Source organism: Fopius arisanus, unplaced genomic scaffold (assembly GCF_000806365.1).
Source record: "Fopius arisanus strain USDA-PBARC FA_bdor unplaced genomic scaffold, ASM80636v1 scaffold00081, whole genome shotgun sequence".
NCBI lineage: Eukaryota > Metazoa > Arthropoda > Insecta > Hymenoptera > Braconidae > Fopius > Fopius arisanus.
Genome location: NW_011887820.1, coordinates 206331 through 224701, shown reverse-complemented (window position 1 = coordinate 224701; position 18371 = coordinate 206331). Strand labels below are relative to the sequence as shown.

At 36.7% G+C, this 18371-nt stretch overlaps 3 protein-coding genes across 9 annotated transcripts; 2 read left to right on the top strand and 1 right to left on the bottom strand.

The window, feature by feature from the left end:
- The first annotated feature begins 462 nt into the window (after positions 1–462).
- On the top strand, positions 463–2870 carry mRpL3 (mitochondrial ribosomal protein L3). The gene is made up of 5 exons (XM_011310997.1): positions 463–670; positions 731–827; positions 1325–1860; positions 2335–2524; positions 2581–2870. The coding sequence occupies exons 1-5, from the start codon at positions 609–611 to the stop codon at positions 2827–2829; spliced, it is 1134 nt and encodes a 377-aa protein (XP_011309299.1). The 5' UTR covers positions 463–608; the 3' UTR covers positions 2830–2870.
- A 425-nt stretch (positions 2871–3295) lies between these two features.
- LOC105270202 (importin subunit alpha-3-like) lies at positions 3296–8072 on the bottom strand. The gene is made up of 6 exons (XM_011310989.1): positions 7648–8072; positions 6854–6956; positions 6581–6785; positions 5831–5991; positions 4366–5285; positions 3296–4013 (listed from the first exon to the last, which is right to left on the bottom strand). Exons 1-6 carry the CDS (start codon positions 7711–7713, stop codon positions 3921–3923), a joined length of 1548 nt encoding a protein of 515 aa, XP_011309291.1. The 5' UTR covers positions 7714–8072; the 3' UTR covers positions 3296–3920.
- On the top strand, positions 8055–17488 carry BoYb (Brother of Yb). Of its 7 annotated transcripts, none has more exons than XM_011310995.1 (3): positions 8055–8118; positions 13384–13486; positions 13557–17488. In XM_011310995.1, exons 2-3 carry the CDS (start codon positions 13471–13473, stop codon positions 16505–16507), a joined length of 2967 nt encoding a protein of 988 aa, XP_011309297.1. In that variant the 5' UTR covers positions 8055–8118; positions 13384–13470; the 3' UTR covers positions 16508–17488. The 7 variants fall into 7 exon arrangements, with proteins under 7 accessions (XP_011309297.1, XP_011309296.1, XP_011309298.1 ...); XM_011310994.1 differs by lacking the exon at positions 8055–8118 and adding an exon at positions 12992–13067; XM_011310996.1 differs by lacking the exon at positions 8055–8118 and adding an exon at positions 13010–13122 and having other exon boundaries at positions 13438–13486.
- Positions 17489–18371: the final 883 nt, after the last annotated feature.

Sequence of the window (18371 nt, the reverse complement as noted above, 5' to 3'; positions counted from 1 at the left end):
TTTATCATATTGTGATTATCTCGGACCGTATTATCCCCTCAAAACCACATCCATATACATCCATGCACATCCATGCAATGGCATGGTTCTCAAATCGCCAGGGTGATTAATCAATTTTTAACTCAACTTTTGCATTCTTTTCATTAATAATTAGTTATTATTATGAATAATTAATTTTTAATCATTTAGTGGACCTCCTTTCAATATTTATAATGTGGAAATATATTTTTTTTAATAAATTTTTGGTTTTCCTTGAGGAACCATTTTAATTGTTGCAATTATGGAGAATAATGTTGATTGTAACATAAGTATTGTGCAATTGAAAATATTTTCTCACATTCCAGTCTCAATGCACAATCAATTGTTGCTATTATTGGACATAATTTAAATACTGAAAATATTAAAATAGAAAAAAATACAAATTAATAAAAATCCCCAGATGTCGCTTCTTGTCATTTCCACTGTCGAATTTTATTTTTTTTTCATGTGCAACCGCATGAGAGGTGTCCAACAATCGTGGTTACGCCAGTGATTCTGTTTGTTAATAAATAACGAATGATAACAAACTGCTGAGAGTGTCAATAGGATTATATATTCGAGATAACATTATGGCGAAATTGTTCAAAGCATGTTCTGGTTTCAACATTTACACAAATATCCTAAAACCGAGGTAATACACCTGATTTTTGGAGCAATTCAAATTGTTTTATTTATTTAATTGTTACTTCAGATTTGAGGTGGTGACACTGCAAAATAGGGGAGCAAAAAAACTAAATCCACCCCCAAAAAAACGCCACCCCCTGTGGTTTTTGAAACAGGAACGTGTGGTGAGTGAAATTCATTTTCCATTTCACATTCACCCCATGAAAATTATTCTCTCCGACTCTCTATTAATTGTCTTCCGATCATTCAACTAATATTTACTAATATTTGAAACTCACTACAGATTCTATTTTCGGGGAGAATACGATCTTTTCTCAAATAACTTATCAGCAATGAAAGTTCTTCACTGAAAATAATTTGTTTCATTGTCTCATATCACTCACTTCCAATCAGTTCATATCACTCCAGAAATAACGAATAATTAACAATAAACTAATAAATTACTAAAGTAGTAAATACTGTACTAATGGATTGCTCTCTAAATCATGATTGATTGACTCTAATTTTGGGGGAAGAAAGATTTTTTCTTAAATAATTTATCAACAACTAATTTTCTTCTCTGAAAATTATTTCTTTCATTGTCTCCTATCACTCAATTTCCCTTCTAGAAAGTATAAATAATTACCAATACACAAATAAGAGCAAAAATTGTTTTTGACAGCTCAGCAAGGACGACCTGACAAAAGAGAACACTTCATTCATACAAGAGGTGATAGAATCCAGATATGGAAAAGCAGATCCTCAGAGCGGATCTTATTCTCCCCTGAAGGTGCCCCCCATCGAGCCATCCACAGAGTGGAGCCCACAATCTCGTCGTACTGGAGTAATTGCGAGAAAACTTGGCATCTACCCGATGTGGACGAGCGATGGAAAAAAAGTTCTGACAACTCTTTTGCACGTGTGTGATAACCATGTAATCAAATACATTTCACCGGAGGAATGGAAACCGCTAATTCAGCCATCAGCCAAAACTATCATCCCTTACAAGAAGAAAGGGTGTCTCCTGGTGGGAGCTGACAGCGTTGATCCCCAGAGATTCACCAAACAGTACTGTGGACTCTTCACAGATGCTGGTGTTATGCCCAAAAGACTCATCTGTCGGTTCATGGTGACACCTGATGCTGCACTCCAGCCAGGAACTCCTCTCAATGCTGCACATTACAGAGTGGGCGATGTCGTCGATATTAGAGCGAAAACGTAATTCATTATTATTGATAATCATTGATCTCTAAATTATTTAAAGGTCTCTAAGGTATTTCACATTTTTCGTTCTCAAATATCTGAATAATATACGTCTGACGATTTAAATTCGAAAATTACTGATGAGATTTAATTAGTCGTAATGAAAATTAATCGTTGGATCGTATAATTCTTATAATTTATAACCAATTAGAATTCACAAAATTATAATCAATTAGAATAGACAAAGGACTATCTAAATTGGAAAATTACTAAAGATCTCGACACTGGTGATTTATAACTAATTGAGATGAATTAAATTAATTAAAATTATGAAAGTTCTATTTCATTTGATTCTCGATTTTTCTTCGAAAATTTCCTAAAAACCTGAACGATCATTTAATTACAGATTAATTAATTATCCACTGATACGAAAAAAATGAAAAACTGTTATTATTGTAAATATAATTAACAAATTTGATTCTTTACCAGAATGGACAGAGGATTCCAGGGTGTAATGAAGCGATGGGGTTTCCACGGTATGCCAGCAACCCACGGAGTGACTAAAACCCACAGAAGACCTGGAAACATCGGTTCCGGTGGTACAAAGGCTAGAGTAATGCCAGGAACTAAACTCCCCGGACATATGGGGAATCGCTACAGAACCTTCAGAGGAGTAAAGGTAAAATTTCTGTCAGAATTATTGACCCCAGGTTTTTTACAATTTTTATTTTCCAGATTCTACGTGTGGATCACAAGCACAACGTCCTCTGGGTGCTGGGGCAGGCCCTTCCTGGTGAAACCAACAGTCTCCTCGTCATGTACGACACTCTCCTCCACGGGAGAAGAATACGCGAAAAAGGAAATGCCCCACCTTTCCCCACGTATGTCCCAGGTGACGAGCCCCTTCCAGACGTCGTGTGGGACGAAAAAATGCATCCGTTTGATGCCCCAACGATAGAATTCGAAGTTCCAGACAAGAAATAATCGAAATATCTCATTGAATACATGTAAATTAATAAAAATAAAGGAAATACTCTAATTTTCCTTGAAATTCATTCAATTACTAAATAAATCTAGCCCTTGTTTTTATCAAATTAGAATTGTAATTTAAAATTTCATTTTTTTTTCATTCTTTTTTGGCGCATCTGAAAAAAATCATGATTAATCCATTTTTAAAAATTGAATTTCATCCAGCCATACCTAATGGAAAAAAATCAATGATTTTTCACTTTTCAATTCCATTATTTTGCAAATTTTGTCCAAGAATTTTGCACTCAATTTCTCTACCTTTTTTATTTTAAAAAATGAAAATACGTTAAAAATCGGGGATTGGCAAAAGAATAATTAAAAATAATCGAATGACCACAAAACCAATGGAAATCAACACCAATTTATCAATTATCCTGAAAATTCAATCGTGGCGGGGCAGCTAAATGAAAAAAATTGCAAATGAGATGATTATCGAGTTGATTATGCTACAGTTTTATTGTTGCTGTTCGGTACAGAACATCCGTTTATATGTATAATCTACTGATGAAAGAGTAGTCGATTCCACTTGATTCTGATAATCAATATTAACTATAAATTTAACATGCCTAAAATATACATGAACGGTTGTTAAACCTGGTTTTCGTTCTCTTAGGGTTATTATTATTGAACCAAGTCTCGAGAAGGGAAATAGAAAAGCAGTGCATTAATGAAATATCAGATTATTATATTAAAAAAATGGAACATAAATTTGTGATCACATAATTGATACGACAAATCCTCTACAGACAACTTTGACAGAAAAATAACAATTCAAGCTCCAATAAATTTCCAAAGATAAGGAGAAATTGTCAGTTATTTATCTAGAGAATTTACACGTGCATCAGCGACTCTTGGTTCAACATAATGGGCGAGAAGTTTCGATTATCTTATTAGAGGAAAAAAATAAAAATATAATGTATTGAACAGCGCCTCGTTAATTATCATCGGAGCAGATTGATGGTATTATAATTGCAGGTAAAGTAAACCAATGTGGCTCCATACTCGTTCAGAGTCAGTGACGTCACTGTTACTGGTGTAACACTGTCTCAGAATTTGAAGCCATCGCTTGGAATTGTTGTTGTTGAGTCGAATTCGAAATTCACGTCGGTAACCTGGGGTGCGAGGTTTGTGTCTTCGGTCTATTAAAACCAAATTTTTCGTTAGTACCATTCAATTTATAATTTCCTTACTCTATCAATCACCGACAAATAATCAGTTTTTCAATAAAAAAAAAAGCATATTTTCATCCTAAATATACAGAATATGTCAATAATTATGGCATATCCAATTGGCAAAAGAATAATTGAAAATAATTGAATTTATGTATGAAATTGATATAAAATATTAATTTCACCTAAAGAATTATCTCAACAGTTCAATTAATTGAGAAATTTAATTAATTTTTAAATTTGTTAAACAGAGTAAATATTGAGTGATAAATTAAATTTTTTCGAAATCTAGATTGAGAGTAATAAGAGAATAAATATTTACCTCTTCAGAGAAGTATTGCTCGATAATATCATAGGCTAATTTATAAATTTCTACGTTCTCATGCGTCTGGAGTTGCTCGATCTTGTCCAATCCACTGCACTCTTCAATCATATTAGCAAGCTGCTCAACCTCAGGTCCAGCGAGCTTGAGCATATTATGAATACCATCAAGCACCACTTGAATAACCTGAGTATCCTTGCAGGACAATAAATCGCAGAAAGGCTCAATAACCCCCTCGTGAATGAGTCTAGCAACTTGATCCCTGTTTCCACTTATCGTAAAATTGCTGATGGCCCAAGCAGCCTCCTTCTGCGTCGGAAAATCAGACTTTGAGAGATTACGAATGATGAGAGGAAGTAGTCCAGCCTCGATGACAGCCCCAACTTGTTGCTGATTGCCAGCTGTTATATTTGATAAAAACCAGACAGCCTCTTTGCAAATTTTGTCCTTGGTGTGTGTCAGAAGATTTTGGAAGTGAGATAGTGCTCCACAATTGAGAACAGTCTGTGTCTGCTCATCAGTACCAGTTACAATATTTCCAACAGCTCTGAGTGCTGCTGTCTGTAGTTTCACCTCCTTGTGGGACAGTAGGGGAATCAGACGTGGCACAACTCCACTGTCGATTACCATTTGTATCTGCTCATTACCACCGTCTGTTAAGTAACTCAATGCCCAGACTGTGTCCACCAGAATATTCACATCTGAGTGGCGAATCAGATGGTTCAGGGCTGGTAGTATCTCTTTTATCGTCTGCAATGGTGGTGGTGGATCTTTGTTCCTACACAGATTCGCAATAACCCACGTAACGTTTCGCAAAAATGTTATTGGTATGTCTGGTTTTATGAATTGTAACAGGGGTTTTACACCACCTAGACTGATTACGTAGTCTCTGGGCGCTGGTCCATCACCGATTATGTTCCCTGCAATCATCAGGATTATTACAATGTTGGGAAATTACCATTACCAGTTATATTAATTATTGTTATTTTTTATAATAAATTAACAAAGGGCATCCTAACAAAGACCATTCCGGAATGGTCGTCTCAATCTCAATTTTGTGATACAGTCAAGTAAATGCTATTTGGGATATTCAATTGAATTTGGGAATCAATTCATTCAACGATGGGCCAGCATTGAACTAACATTAGACCGACAATTGGCGTGGGAAAACTGATATGCGTCAACAAAAAATTTTTATGTAGACACTCGATCCCAAAATTAGTGATCTAAAAATGAGAAATTGCACATTTGAAATTGAAAGATTACAATGTCTCCATTCGGAGGCAAAAACCGTGAAAATGTGGAAAATTCAAGGAATAATTTCATGATAAATGGGAGATTTAGTGCGTGTTTTCAATTGAAATTCAATTAATCGAATTCATATATTTGAAAATTCAGATAAAATTGTTCATGAAATTTCAAGGAATTTTTGGAGATGATTGGGTGAAATGACTGATGGACTCACCTAATGCCCATACGGCCTGTTCGCAAACATTTTGTTGACTCGACAACAGCAGCTGGAGGAACAGTGGTACAGTACCTGCTGTTACTACTGCCTGAGTCTGGGCTGAGGTACCACTGGCGATGTTTGTCAGAGCCCAAGCTGCTTCGAACTGCAACGAGGGGCTGCAATTTTAAAATTTAGAGAATTGTTACTAATTATTTACAATTAGTTAGGTTGGATAGATGCAGCATGGGATTTCAGGAAAGTTTTTTGTACGACTGGTTCTGATCTGATGGTTTTATGGGTTTGTGGTGTTTAAATCTTGGAAGCTCACGCGTTTTTGGAAATGCTCGATGAGAAAAAAGTTCTGATGACTTCATGAAGAGGAATTAGAATGAGACGTTCAATTTTCTAAAGAAGTGATACAGATATTGTTATTTTGTTGGAATTCTCAACTAAGTTAATACATATTTAAATTCGCATTCAAAGATTCCAGTTAGAATTCTGATTTAGATTAAATAAATGTAGAATTCCAGTGAAGGAAAAATTTCTGAATTACTTGACTCAAATTGAGATGAACAGGCAAGTTGTCTCGAAGAAGACTTCGAATTTTCAAACAAAGTGAATCCGACATTTTTGTTTCACTGTACCCGTCAATCGAAATTCTGAATTAATTAACTTAATAATAATATATTAAAAATGAGATAAAATCAATTTAGGATTGCAGTGAAATGATCATTTCTGAATAATTAAGAGTATAAACAAGCGTACTTGTCATGCTGCTCAAGACAGCGAACTAAAATTGGTAAAATTCCACTATCAATCAGTGGATTAATCGGAGGATTTTTGTCTGAGGACAATAATTTCCGAGCAGATTGGACTGCCTGCAATTGTTCCGCTGGATCGTGGCTAGCAGCTTTTTGTACAAGTTCCACCAAATTAATATTGGACAGAGTCCTCTCGATATCGTCTTCATCTGAAAGTGAAAAATCTCATTACGTCATCGACCAATTGAATCTCAAACAATTCGCAAATTCAATTTACCAGTGGAATCAGCGATGGGTACATTCCTCCTCTTCTGGAGAGTCTCCTCTCGTTTATTTTTTCGCAGCTCTACCGTCACTTCATTTCTCCGTCTTCTCATCTCCTGGGTATTGGAAAAAAAAATCAATAATAATTCCTCAAAAACTAATTAATTATCGAATGACCAAAGAAAAATTACTGCATTCAACTAATATATTAGTTTTCGAGCAATATCTCCATATCTGACAGAAATATGGGTAGTTTGATAATCACTTTTTTTGTAGCTCTCCTTCCACCCTTCAAAAAAGGTTCTAAGAAAAATTGTACTATCTCTCTTAAATTCAGAGTTATTCACCCCAAACTGAATAAACGTAAATGGTAACAAGGTGATTGGTTAATAGATGATTTTTTCTGAATAACTCCGAATCTAAGAAAAAAAATCAAATTTCTCATAACGACCTTTGTGAGGCTCTCGTCCGTCTCTTCAAAACAGGTATTATCAAAAAGTTCCTTATCTTACTCAGATCCCGAGATATTCTCCGAAAACTCCAAAATACCACGAATCGTGTTGTTAGTCTTTACATATTGCCAGAGAATTGTTCATGGAGTTCAGATAAGTCGAAACAATATTTCTCATTTACTGTCGAACAACTCAGTCATCTATTTCCTCCAGATACAGGAATAAATGCTTGAGACATGAATCATACGACATTACAATGGATTCCCTCCCCTATCGCCAAATAACCTCATCCGAACAAATTCCAATAGCAAATCCATAAAAATCGAACAATAACTAAACAAAACTATAAACTCACATCTTGATCCTTCCCTTTGTTCTTAAAGACCATCATCCGACTCTTGTTTTGCATTTCAGCGGCCATTTTTCCAATAACCAATCTGCAAATCTTGGAGAATGAAATGTTCCAATGGTGATATACCGGCCCTCAAAATAACAGCAACTCCCCCTCAACTCCAAATAATTTTAACGGTTAAAAAAAAAAGGAAAATAAAAAAATTGATGCCAAACCACGCGCAATATCTAATCACTTTTTCACCTGCATTACGTATACAGTTATGTACTTCTCGTTATTCAGTAGAAAATCTCTTGACTCTCGGTATGCAGTTCAATGCATAGAAAATAATTTTTACTTTTGTGGTATTATCAGGGGAATTTTATAACTATTATTTCAATTAACGAACAATTCGTTCAGTCACGTTTTTTCTGGGAGCCCATACACAGACCCCGTGTACTTAGCAGAAAGGGTACAATAATTTGGAAAACTATCGTATGTATTCGATTGTACATCATTAGTACATGATTGTACTAGATTTTTTTCTGTTTGTAGATGCACTCATTAATTATAAATAATTATTCCATTTTCGCCATGATGCCAGAGATTATAAGGGAGATTGTTAGCAGAGATTATAGGGGAGATTGCTAGGGCTTATGGAAAGGCTTCGACGAGTGATTCATTGCGGCGGCTACGGAACTACACCTAGAGAGCCCATACGTATAAGTAAAACAGGTCGCGAGCCCGTGAGTGTCGATAATTTTCAGAGCCCGTGCGTGTCGATAATGTTCAGAGCCCGTGAGTATGGATAAGACAGAGCGCGAGGCCGTGAGTGTCGATAATTCGAGGCGGTCGTGAGTGTCAGAAAGGTAGGGCACTTATCGAAATAACGACGACGTCCGAAAACGAACGAAAACATCCGATGTACCGGAGAGTGGAGGTATGATGGAGAGACACAACCAATGGACGGAATGAAAAAGCGTTAACGTTCATAAATACGCCATTTGTTTAAAAAATTGAGGAAAAATTGTCTCGAACATGTATACTCAAACGATTGAGAATCAGCTGAAACGTGGAGATTTATTGGTCCCTCGGAACTTTTTTTTTTAAACGATATCTTTTTTATTAACAAATTGAAAAATGACTAAACAAATTGGGGAAAAATTGTCTCGCAAATATATATTCAAACGATTGGGAATCATGGGAATTATAGGTCCCTCGGAACCTTTTTTTTCAACGGCTCTATTTTTGTTAACAAATTCAAAAATGATTAAACAAATTCGGGAAAAATTGTCTCGCAAATGTATACTCAAACGATTGAGAATCGTCTGAAACGTGGAGATTTATGGGTCCCTCGGAACTTTTTTTTTTAACGGTTCCGTTGTTTCAAATTCAAAAATTCAAAAATTATTTATAATTAATTCAAAAAAATCAAAAATTATTGAACAAATTGGGGGAAAAATGTCTTCGAGGTATTTACTCAAACGATTGGGAATCATCTGAAACGTCGAGATTTACTTGTTCCTCGGAACGTTTTATTTTTTCAATGGCTCCATTTGTATAAACATATTCAACAATTATTAAATAAGAGGCGGATAAATTGTTTCGCAAATCTATCCACAAACGATTGGGAATCAGCTGAAACGTCGGAGTATTGAGGTCAGAAGGGCACCTGGGAAGAGTTAGGCGAGGTTGCCCGCTCAGCCTGGTAATCTCGCACATATCTCTGGGTGATAGACGTATACGTAGCAGCTAACTGGAATGTTGGAAGCAACGGGAATATAGAAAGGAGATCAACGTCACAAAGACTAAGGTCATAGTTCTCAAGAAATATGGAAAACCTAAATCGCAGCAGAAGTGACAGATAAAGGACAAAGAAGTGCACTCCTCCAACTACCGAGGTTCCTGCGTGACAACTTGAAATTCCTACGAAACACACCTACAGTGGCAGAGAAGGCTCACAGAGCGGCTAACTGTTGCGTGATGTTTATCCACATTATTGACCAGTGCCTTATAATAATTAGTGGGGAAACACGACCGTCTCAAGAATAATGAAGGAACAATAAGCGCGATTGCAATTCGAAAGCGTTGAAAAAGGCGAGCACAAGTGACACCGGGATACCACAGATGACGGGGAGAGTAATCTGACTGAGCTTCAGTCAAAACTAGCTTTGAATTTCGAGGATAATGTACCAGTACAAGCCATCGGAAAAAGTCTTCCTCGTGGCGTAGGAAAGTACGGGCAACAAGAACCTTGAGGAGACCGTAAGGAAGGCCCAACCAAGGAAGAAATGAACACCGAAGTTATGGATGAATCAGTATAATATATTCACTCGAACGACCCTTCGCCGTTTCCCTCAGACCTCACCATGGCCGAGAAGATGCTCCAAGGATATATCCCTAGGAGTCAAGTTACTTCTAAGAAGATCAAGACACAGGTGTACTCCACAGTGGATATTGACTCATCCTACGGGACCGTGCATGATGTCAATATCGAGGACCACGAGAGTTTCCCCCCGGAAGTAGTATTCAACACGCAGACATCCTCGGAAGTTTTCTGGATAAAACGTCCCAGGAAGCAACAGCTGACGATTGTTAATTTTTCTGTTTCAGAAATAATAATTCTACCAGCGATAATGGCAGAGGTTGATGATGATCATTTTTATGGTAATGGCTGAACGATGAAACCAAAGAAGACGCGACGACGCATGGAGAGTGAGACCATGAAGAAAACAAAATACAGGAAGACTAGACGGAAGAATAGACCGGGAAAAAAGACGAAGAATAGAACAGATTTTTTTTTTAATGACTGTATGCCACAAAATTCGATAAACTATCACCTAACTACAGTGATGAAGACCCATTAACGTCATAACTGAAAGCCCCTAAAAAAGTAGCCAGACTGACCCAAAAGTAGGTTGAATATTGTAATAAAAGAGACATCCACTAAAGGCCATCTCTATTCTTCTTTCACTTATGTGTGATTTTCTGAAGTTTCTTATTTCGACTGTAAGTTTTAATCCGATCCTTGATTGCCTCCCGAGTGTTGAATTTCGTTCTGGTAAAGATTTTGATTTTAAAACGTTACTAGCCAATGATTGTAGCAGCTGTGACTCTCAATGAACCAATCAGGAGCAGATGTCTGAAGAGCTCTGCTTATATCAGCAGTGATATTGCGGAGTACAAATGGTGAGAACCAGTGCTTTTTCCACACTTGATCAGAAACCCTCAGCTGTAGCCCAACCAACTGAGCAAACCGGTCTGTAGGAGGAGTCAGTTTCGTTACAGCCGGCGCATTGATATCGATATTTTCATATTCGCGAGACTCAATGTATAAGTCATCAATAGACTGAGCATCCGCAGGTGTCTTACAGATTTCAGTTCGGCATCGCTCACAATTTTTGATGCTCTTGAAAGCTACATAACCTGCGAAAAAGGCTAGCATTCCTTTCATAGAGTGACGTCGCTGTGAAGAAAAAAATGAAGGGAGGAACTGTGAAGCCAGACTTTTGAGAAATTCGCCATGTACGAGTCCAGTCGATTAAATCCAGAATGAGTTCCTCGATCTGAGGATTGTCTGATGACAATAGTCTTCTATTTGGATTTTTATCGATTTCACCAACCGAGTTGTAGGCATCGATAATATCATTCATTTTTTCAGCGAATGCGGCGCTGTTTCTCCAAAGCTCTGAGACCACATTGCACCCAGAAGAATTTACCATCGAATTTCCCCATAATTTGATGGCTTGTGCGTAACGACTCTTGAAGACTTGAAAAGCACGTTTAACATTCATTGACTTAAAGGAATTAGGAAGTCAATGAACATCAGTTATATGGCTCAGAAGATTGCAAGTTGTCAAATTCTTGTTGAATACGTATGTCGCCGTGGAATCGCTCCACGAAACAACAATTTTTCCGTTTTGCCCAATTGCGCCGTGTTTTCTCAAGGCAGTAACGACCCTTTTAATCAAATGCGGAACGTCAAAAGCAACGAAAGACATTTCCCCCCCTATATTTATCGACGCATCACCATAGTTGACCTGCTGAATCTTGTCATAAAGACGCTGATTAGATGGCCCTCAATTACACACCAATAATGTTACTCTTACATCTGCCTCCTCCAAGCGTTGAAGACACTCCTGTAAAAGTAAATGCATATCTGGCACAAACCTCGACGTTTCAGCTGATTCCCAATCGTATGGCTATACATTGGCGAGACATTTTTCTCCAATTTGTTTAAAAATATTTCGAATTTGTTAATAAAAAAGGTATCGTTGAAAAGAAAATGTTCGGAGGGACCAGTAAATCTCGACGCTTCAGCTGATTCCCAATCGTATGGCTATACATTGGCGAGACGTTTTTCTCCAATTTGTTTAAAAATATTTCGAATTTGTTAATAAAAAAGGTATCGTTGAAAAGAAAATGTTCGGAGAGACCAGTAAATCTCGACGCTTCAGCTGATTCCCAATCGTTTGAGTATAGATTTCCGAGACAATTTTTCCCCCATTTGTTTAATAATTGTTGAATATGTTAATAAACTGGAGCCGTCAAAAAAAAAAGGTTTGGAAGTACAAGTAACTCTCAACGTTTCAGCTGGTTTCGATCGTTTGAGTATACATTTGCGAGTTATATTTTCCTCAATTTGTTTAAAAATATTTCGAATTTGTTAACAAAAAAGATATCGTTGAAAAAAACTGTTCTGGGAGATCAGAAAATCTAGGTGTTTCAGACGATTCTCAGTCGCTTGATGATACATTTGCGAGACATTTTTTCTCCAATTTGTTGAACAATATTTCGAATTTGTTAACACAAAAGGTATGGTTGAAAAAAAAGTTCCGAGGGACCAGATAATCGCGGCATTTCAGGCAACTCTCAATCGCTTGAGTATACATTTGCGAGAAGTTTTTTCCCCAATTTGTTTAAAAATATTACGAATTTGTTAACAAAAAAGATATCGTTGAAAAAAAACGGTTCTGAGGGATCAGAAAACATCGGAGTTTCAGGGAATTCTCAGTCGTTTGAGTATACATTCGCAAGACTTTTTTTCCCAATTAGTTGAACAATTTTTCGAATTTATGAAAGTGAACGCATTTTTCATTCCGTCCGTCTGTTGGTTTTCCATCGTACCCCCACTCCGCTTTATATCGGGATGTTTTCGTTCGTCACGATTTGCTCGAATTATCGACCTTCTCGCGTTCGCGCTCTGCCATATTCCTAACCATAAGCACGGTCTTCTCGAATTATCGACACTTTCGGGCTCGCGACCTGTTTTACTTACAGGTACGGTTTCTCACCATAGTTGAAGGTTTTGTATAGGCGCTGGCAACCTCCCCCATAATCTCTGTATATATTCACTCTCACCACATCAAACGTATATACATATGAACCCGCGTTTTCCACTGTCTTTCTCTAAAGAAAAACTTATGCTGATAGGCGAGATATAGGCGAGATTTACTGATTATTTTTTATCGCAGTTTGCTGCACACTCAATAGCTAACAGTAATTACGAATTCAGATACGGTCGCAAGAAATTGTAGTTAGTGCCATAACAATCTTACCATAATCATTACCATTATGGATTCAGTCAGCATGTCATTCTCGTTGGAATTTGCACATAATTGATTGCCAACTACTACAGATTACTTATTCTGTTTTTGATCACCGAAAAGTGATATAGCTTGCTGACAATTGAAAAACCAACCAACTTTTTGAATTGTATGCTTTGCAAGATATCAAACAATTGTTCTGTCTTTCTTCCAGACCCGATATTTTGAATAACCCTCACAACCGATGAAAATTTCCTTCTATGTTTAGCGTATAAAGTAGCACGGTGCTAGCATCGAAGAGATGAGAAATTTTTCAAGTAAGACGACTAAGTGATAACTGAAACTTTAGTATATTCCCTATTAACAAGTTGAGTTACTCTGTTTTAGGAGAACAGCCTTATGAACTGCCAGCAACTGCAGAGGAAATTATAGTGTTCAAGGTCATAGACCCCCATCACATAATCGTGGGCAATGTAGATAACAGATGCAAAGAACTAACCAAAATATCCTGTAAACTCTCAACATTAGCTAAGCAGCATTCGGAAAATGGGCCCGATCGTCCAGAAAATAGAACAGAAGTAGTTGTTCAAGGAAAAGTGGGAACTAAGGCAGAAGATACGTGGTGGTATCGTGGTATTGTCGAAAGTTACAGCGACGAAACATCTGAATACAAAATATTGTTACCAGATCACGGAGTCACCATTTGTCTACCTCGACAACAGTTTATAACGGTAACAAAGAATTCAATATCTGATGATTATCTTACATATCCTATCGGTCTTTATCATATTGTACCTGGAATTCTCAACTCTTACGCTGGTGAGGATAAGGCAAAAAACTATGAGATAGCCATAGACAGAAAGTGGAGTCCAGAAGCTATCAAACTCACAAAATGTCTGATGGTTGGAGCTTCACAGATTTTTTTTGATCACATTGCGAATTTCAATGGAAAAAAATGTGGAGAAATATACGTGATAATTGATCAGGAAGTAATACCCTTGAGCTCCACTCTCCTTCACTCGAATTTTGGAGCTTATTTTATGGACCAGGATTATGAGAAAATGCGTCAGCTGGAATTTCGTAAACCAAGGGATCGTGAGTATGGTTATGAGGAAGTTATTCTGGAGCTTCCAATGCTTGAGCCAGTAGATGTTGACAGCTTGATGCCTACGAAAATAGTCTCGTTGACGATACATAACTCGACTGTTTCTGAATCAAGCAGTAAATTGTATGAAGAAGTATTCATCAACGATAGCAATAAATGTCGGCGACTAACATCACTGAGAGATGCTAATTTCTGTACTTCAATTCACAAAGCTCTGAAAGAAATGGAAATTGAAACCCTGTGGAAAATGCCTTCGTATACCTGGCCAGCAATAACCAAATGTTGCGATGTTCTCATAGTGAGTGCTAAAAGTACGGGGAAGACCCTTGGATATGCTGCAGCAATAGCTAATTTAGTTGTAGCTACGCAGGGTGAGCAGGAGGATAATTATCCAATGGTTTTGGTTCTGTGCTCCTCGACTGACGCTGCTCAAAATGCTCATGACATTTTTGCTAGGGTCCTGGCGAACAATGTAGAGATTTCAATTATCTCTGCTTACAATGGTATTGACTACAAATCTTTGACAGCTAAATTGTATAATGGGTGTCACATATTCATATCGACCCCAGCATTCCTGGAGAGATATTGTTCTAAGGCGGAATATGGTAAAGTTCTCAATCTCTGCTATGTACGTCACGTAATATTCGATCAGCTAGATATTCTCATGCAAAAGCAGAAGGCAGAGTTGGTAAGTGTGCTGAAGGACACACCCATTGGTAAACGAAAGGGTGAAAATTCAAAGGGGTTCACTGTACAGCTTATTGCGGTTGCTGAGCAGTGGTCAACAACTCTCGGGAAATTCACAGAAATGTTCGGTGAACCTTATATCTGCATTGGTTCACATCCAGATGCAGTCATATCCTGTGGTATTCAACCCAAATTACGGCTAATTCAAACTATCCATAAACCTAAATTGCTTGTGGAATTGTTAGGAGAACGCTATCGAGTTGTAAAAACACTAGTTGTCTGTTGCAGCAGAAGAGAAGCTTCAAAGTTGAAGAAACACCTTTCGAATTATTGTAGAATTTTATATGTTGATGGTAAATCTTTGATTGATGAGATTCATGGGATTAGGGCTTGCTGGCATGTAGCTGTCTCCGGATTATATCCAGTTTTAATCTGCACTGACAGTGTTCTTCATGATTTACGTATTTCTGATGCAGAGTGGTTGATTCATTACTCCATTGGAACGGCAACGAAATCCATTTTCAACTTTAGATTTTCTTCTTTAATTTCTAATTTGAAGGAGAAAACAAAGGCGATGGAGGTGACACTGATCCTAGATGAGTCCAATGACCTACAACTTCGAGGAGTTCTGGACTTGATGCAGAGATCAGGAGTGAAATTAAAGAAAGATGAATTAGAAGCAGCTGATAAAATTATGCTGACCCTTGACAGAAAAAAGCAGGGTTTTCCCATTTGTGATAGAATCAAGGCTTTTGGTTACTGTTCGAGTAAATTTAATTGTCCGTACAGACACTGGATACTTCCCGATATTGATAAATCGAAAACTCCAGTTGAGGAAGGAGATGTCGTGAAATTACTTCTCACGTATATTCACACAGCTACACATTTCTCTGGCAGAATTCTGGAGAGAACTGATTTCAGTGGACAGGTCCACAAGATGACTGATCATGAACATGTAAACACTGTTACTAGAGTGAATCACTATTTTGCTGAGCAAACCAACAGATTAATTGATAAGAGAATCTTTGTTGGAGGACTTTATGGATACAAACGAGATGAGGGACATTTTGAGAGAGTATCGATTGTTAATATTGTGGAGAGGTATGTAGACGAGAGACCTAGGTATGTAGATCTTAAGTGCATCGACACAGGTCTTGAGTACCACAATGTCAGAGTTGGTGTTTTACTGGAATTATCCAAGGAACTGAGAGAGGCACCTGCGAATATTTTCGAGATATTTTTGAGTAACGTGATGCCTTTCGATAAAGAGGATGAGTGGAGTTACTTTGCAAAGAACTGCGTGCAAGAGTGGATAAAGGATAATCGATCAGTATCTAAATTTTTCCAAGCTAGGGTGCAACTGGTTCTAGGGAATACTGTATGGATTGATACATTGGACATCAAGATGAAAATCACTGGCAGAAGAGATCAACTGGTTTCCACCCTCAAGTCGCACTTGATTAAACTAAATCATGGTATTTCTGATGATGATCACATCCAACGGCTTCTGAAACTCCGTCAGATAGCAGCGGCGTCTGATCCCTGATCCATATAAACGATTGTAGTCTGTTATTCATTTTCAAACAGTAAAGTAAAATATACCTATATCAAAGCTGCCAGGATCAACACCAGTTATGATAAGGTTTTACTCATTTAATTATTCTTTAAGAACATGTGGAGGAAGCATATTTCACTTATAATGGTTTCTTACTATAATTTAAAAAAACTAGAATTAAATCGTAGTGAAAATTTAATGTATAGGATGCTAGTGTAATATCAACAATTACTTTTATTCTTAATTTCTACAATTTTTCTATGTTTAAACAAACAAAAAAGTAAATAGATGAATGAAGCATTCGGGAATTAGTCGATTGATAGACTGGCGAGTGGGATTTACAAAAAATACAAAATAAACAAAATTATACAAAACAACTCGTCTTAATGTATACCAGCGAGTGGGTTTAAAATTCTAATTGGCTGTGCTTCGATGCCTTTTTTTTATTCTGAGTTCACTGCGTTATTATAATGATCTATTGGAAAAACTACTCAAAACCACCAATTTGACATTTACTTTAATAATAATTAAATGATTTTCAACGGAGAGCTTATCATTTTATATAGTCATTTTGTGATTCGAGAAGGACATTCGATAGTATTATCTGCTATTACTAAACCAATTCAAATAGAAATATCTCCATATCACTCTGCACTCTGCTATCGTTATTATGTTGTCTATCTTTTAAGGACACGATCTGTTATCAAGAGATCTTCAGTGCTGTTGCCAAACAGTTTGAATAAGCTGGAGATTGATTCTTACTGATTTTGCAATATTTGCTTATCCACCAAAATGTAAAATATTATCTAACCTTCGAAATCAGATTACGATTATCTGAGGGCAAATCGATCAAAGTAGAAGAGAGCAAATTTGCTTTTTCATCTTTATTTGTGGTGTCTATTCCATGATACTTTAAGGCTCGGGTGGATTATCTAGAAAAGATCATTTACTCCGAAATTCGGATTCCTAATTACTTTGGCAATTAATCGTTTTTTTCAATAATTGTTAGCTAGCGTTCTAGCGGTTGTCAACAACTAGGTCGCTAGCTAACAATTATCGGAAAAAACGATTAATTGACGGAGTAATTACAAGTCCCAATTTTGGAGTAAATTATCTTTTCCAGACAGTCCATCCGGGCCTCAATTATATTAGCTCTAAAAATTAAACACTCTCACTAATTAAATTAACTATTAGAATAATTAGTATTATTTGCAATTCGGCTGGTAGTGCAAGGCTATCCAAAAATTTCCGCCTGCGAGTCCACTCTTAGTGTTTTATGCACTTCTTAAGAAATTATAAAATTTAGTACTAACATTCCAAATCTGGTATCATATTTTTCGCAAAAGAATGAATGGCTTAGGAAGGATTTATGTACTGCAGAAATGTATGTAAGTGATTGATTGTGAAACGATTAACTGTTTGCATTATTTTTCCTTTAATAAGCTAATAATAACAGACAGCAGCATGAAAAGAATTCACAATTATGTAAAATTAAAGCGACAACATGTCCGACAAACGTCCGTTTCTCCCTACAATGGATAGTATGAAAAATGAGTTTAATTGAACAATTGGTTTTATAGATATTCAAATTTTAGTGTAAAATGATTATATAGCTCAGAATATCAGAATCGAATTCGTTTTTTAAATTTGAAAATTTTAGTCTAATAGATGCCCTGGCGATTTGAGAACCATGCCATTGCATGGATGTGCATGGATGTATATGGATGTGGTTTTGAGGGGATAATACGGTCCGAGATAATCACAATATGATAAAGAAATTGTTTATAGAGTGAAAGTTCATCAATTTGTGGTACTTGACATCAATTAATCGGTTGTTTTCAATTAATTAGGAAAA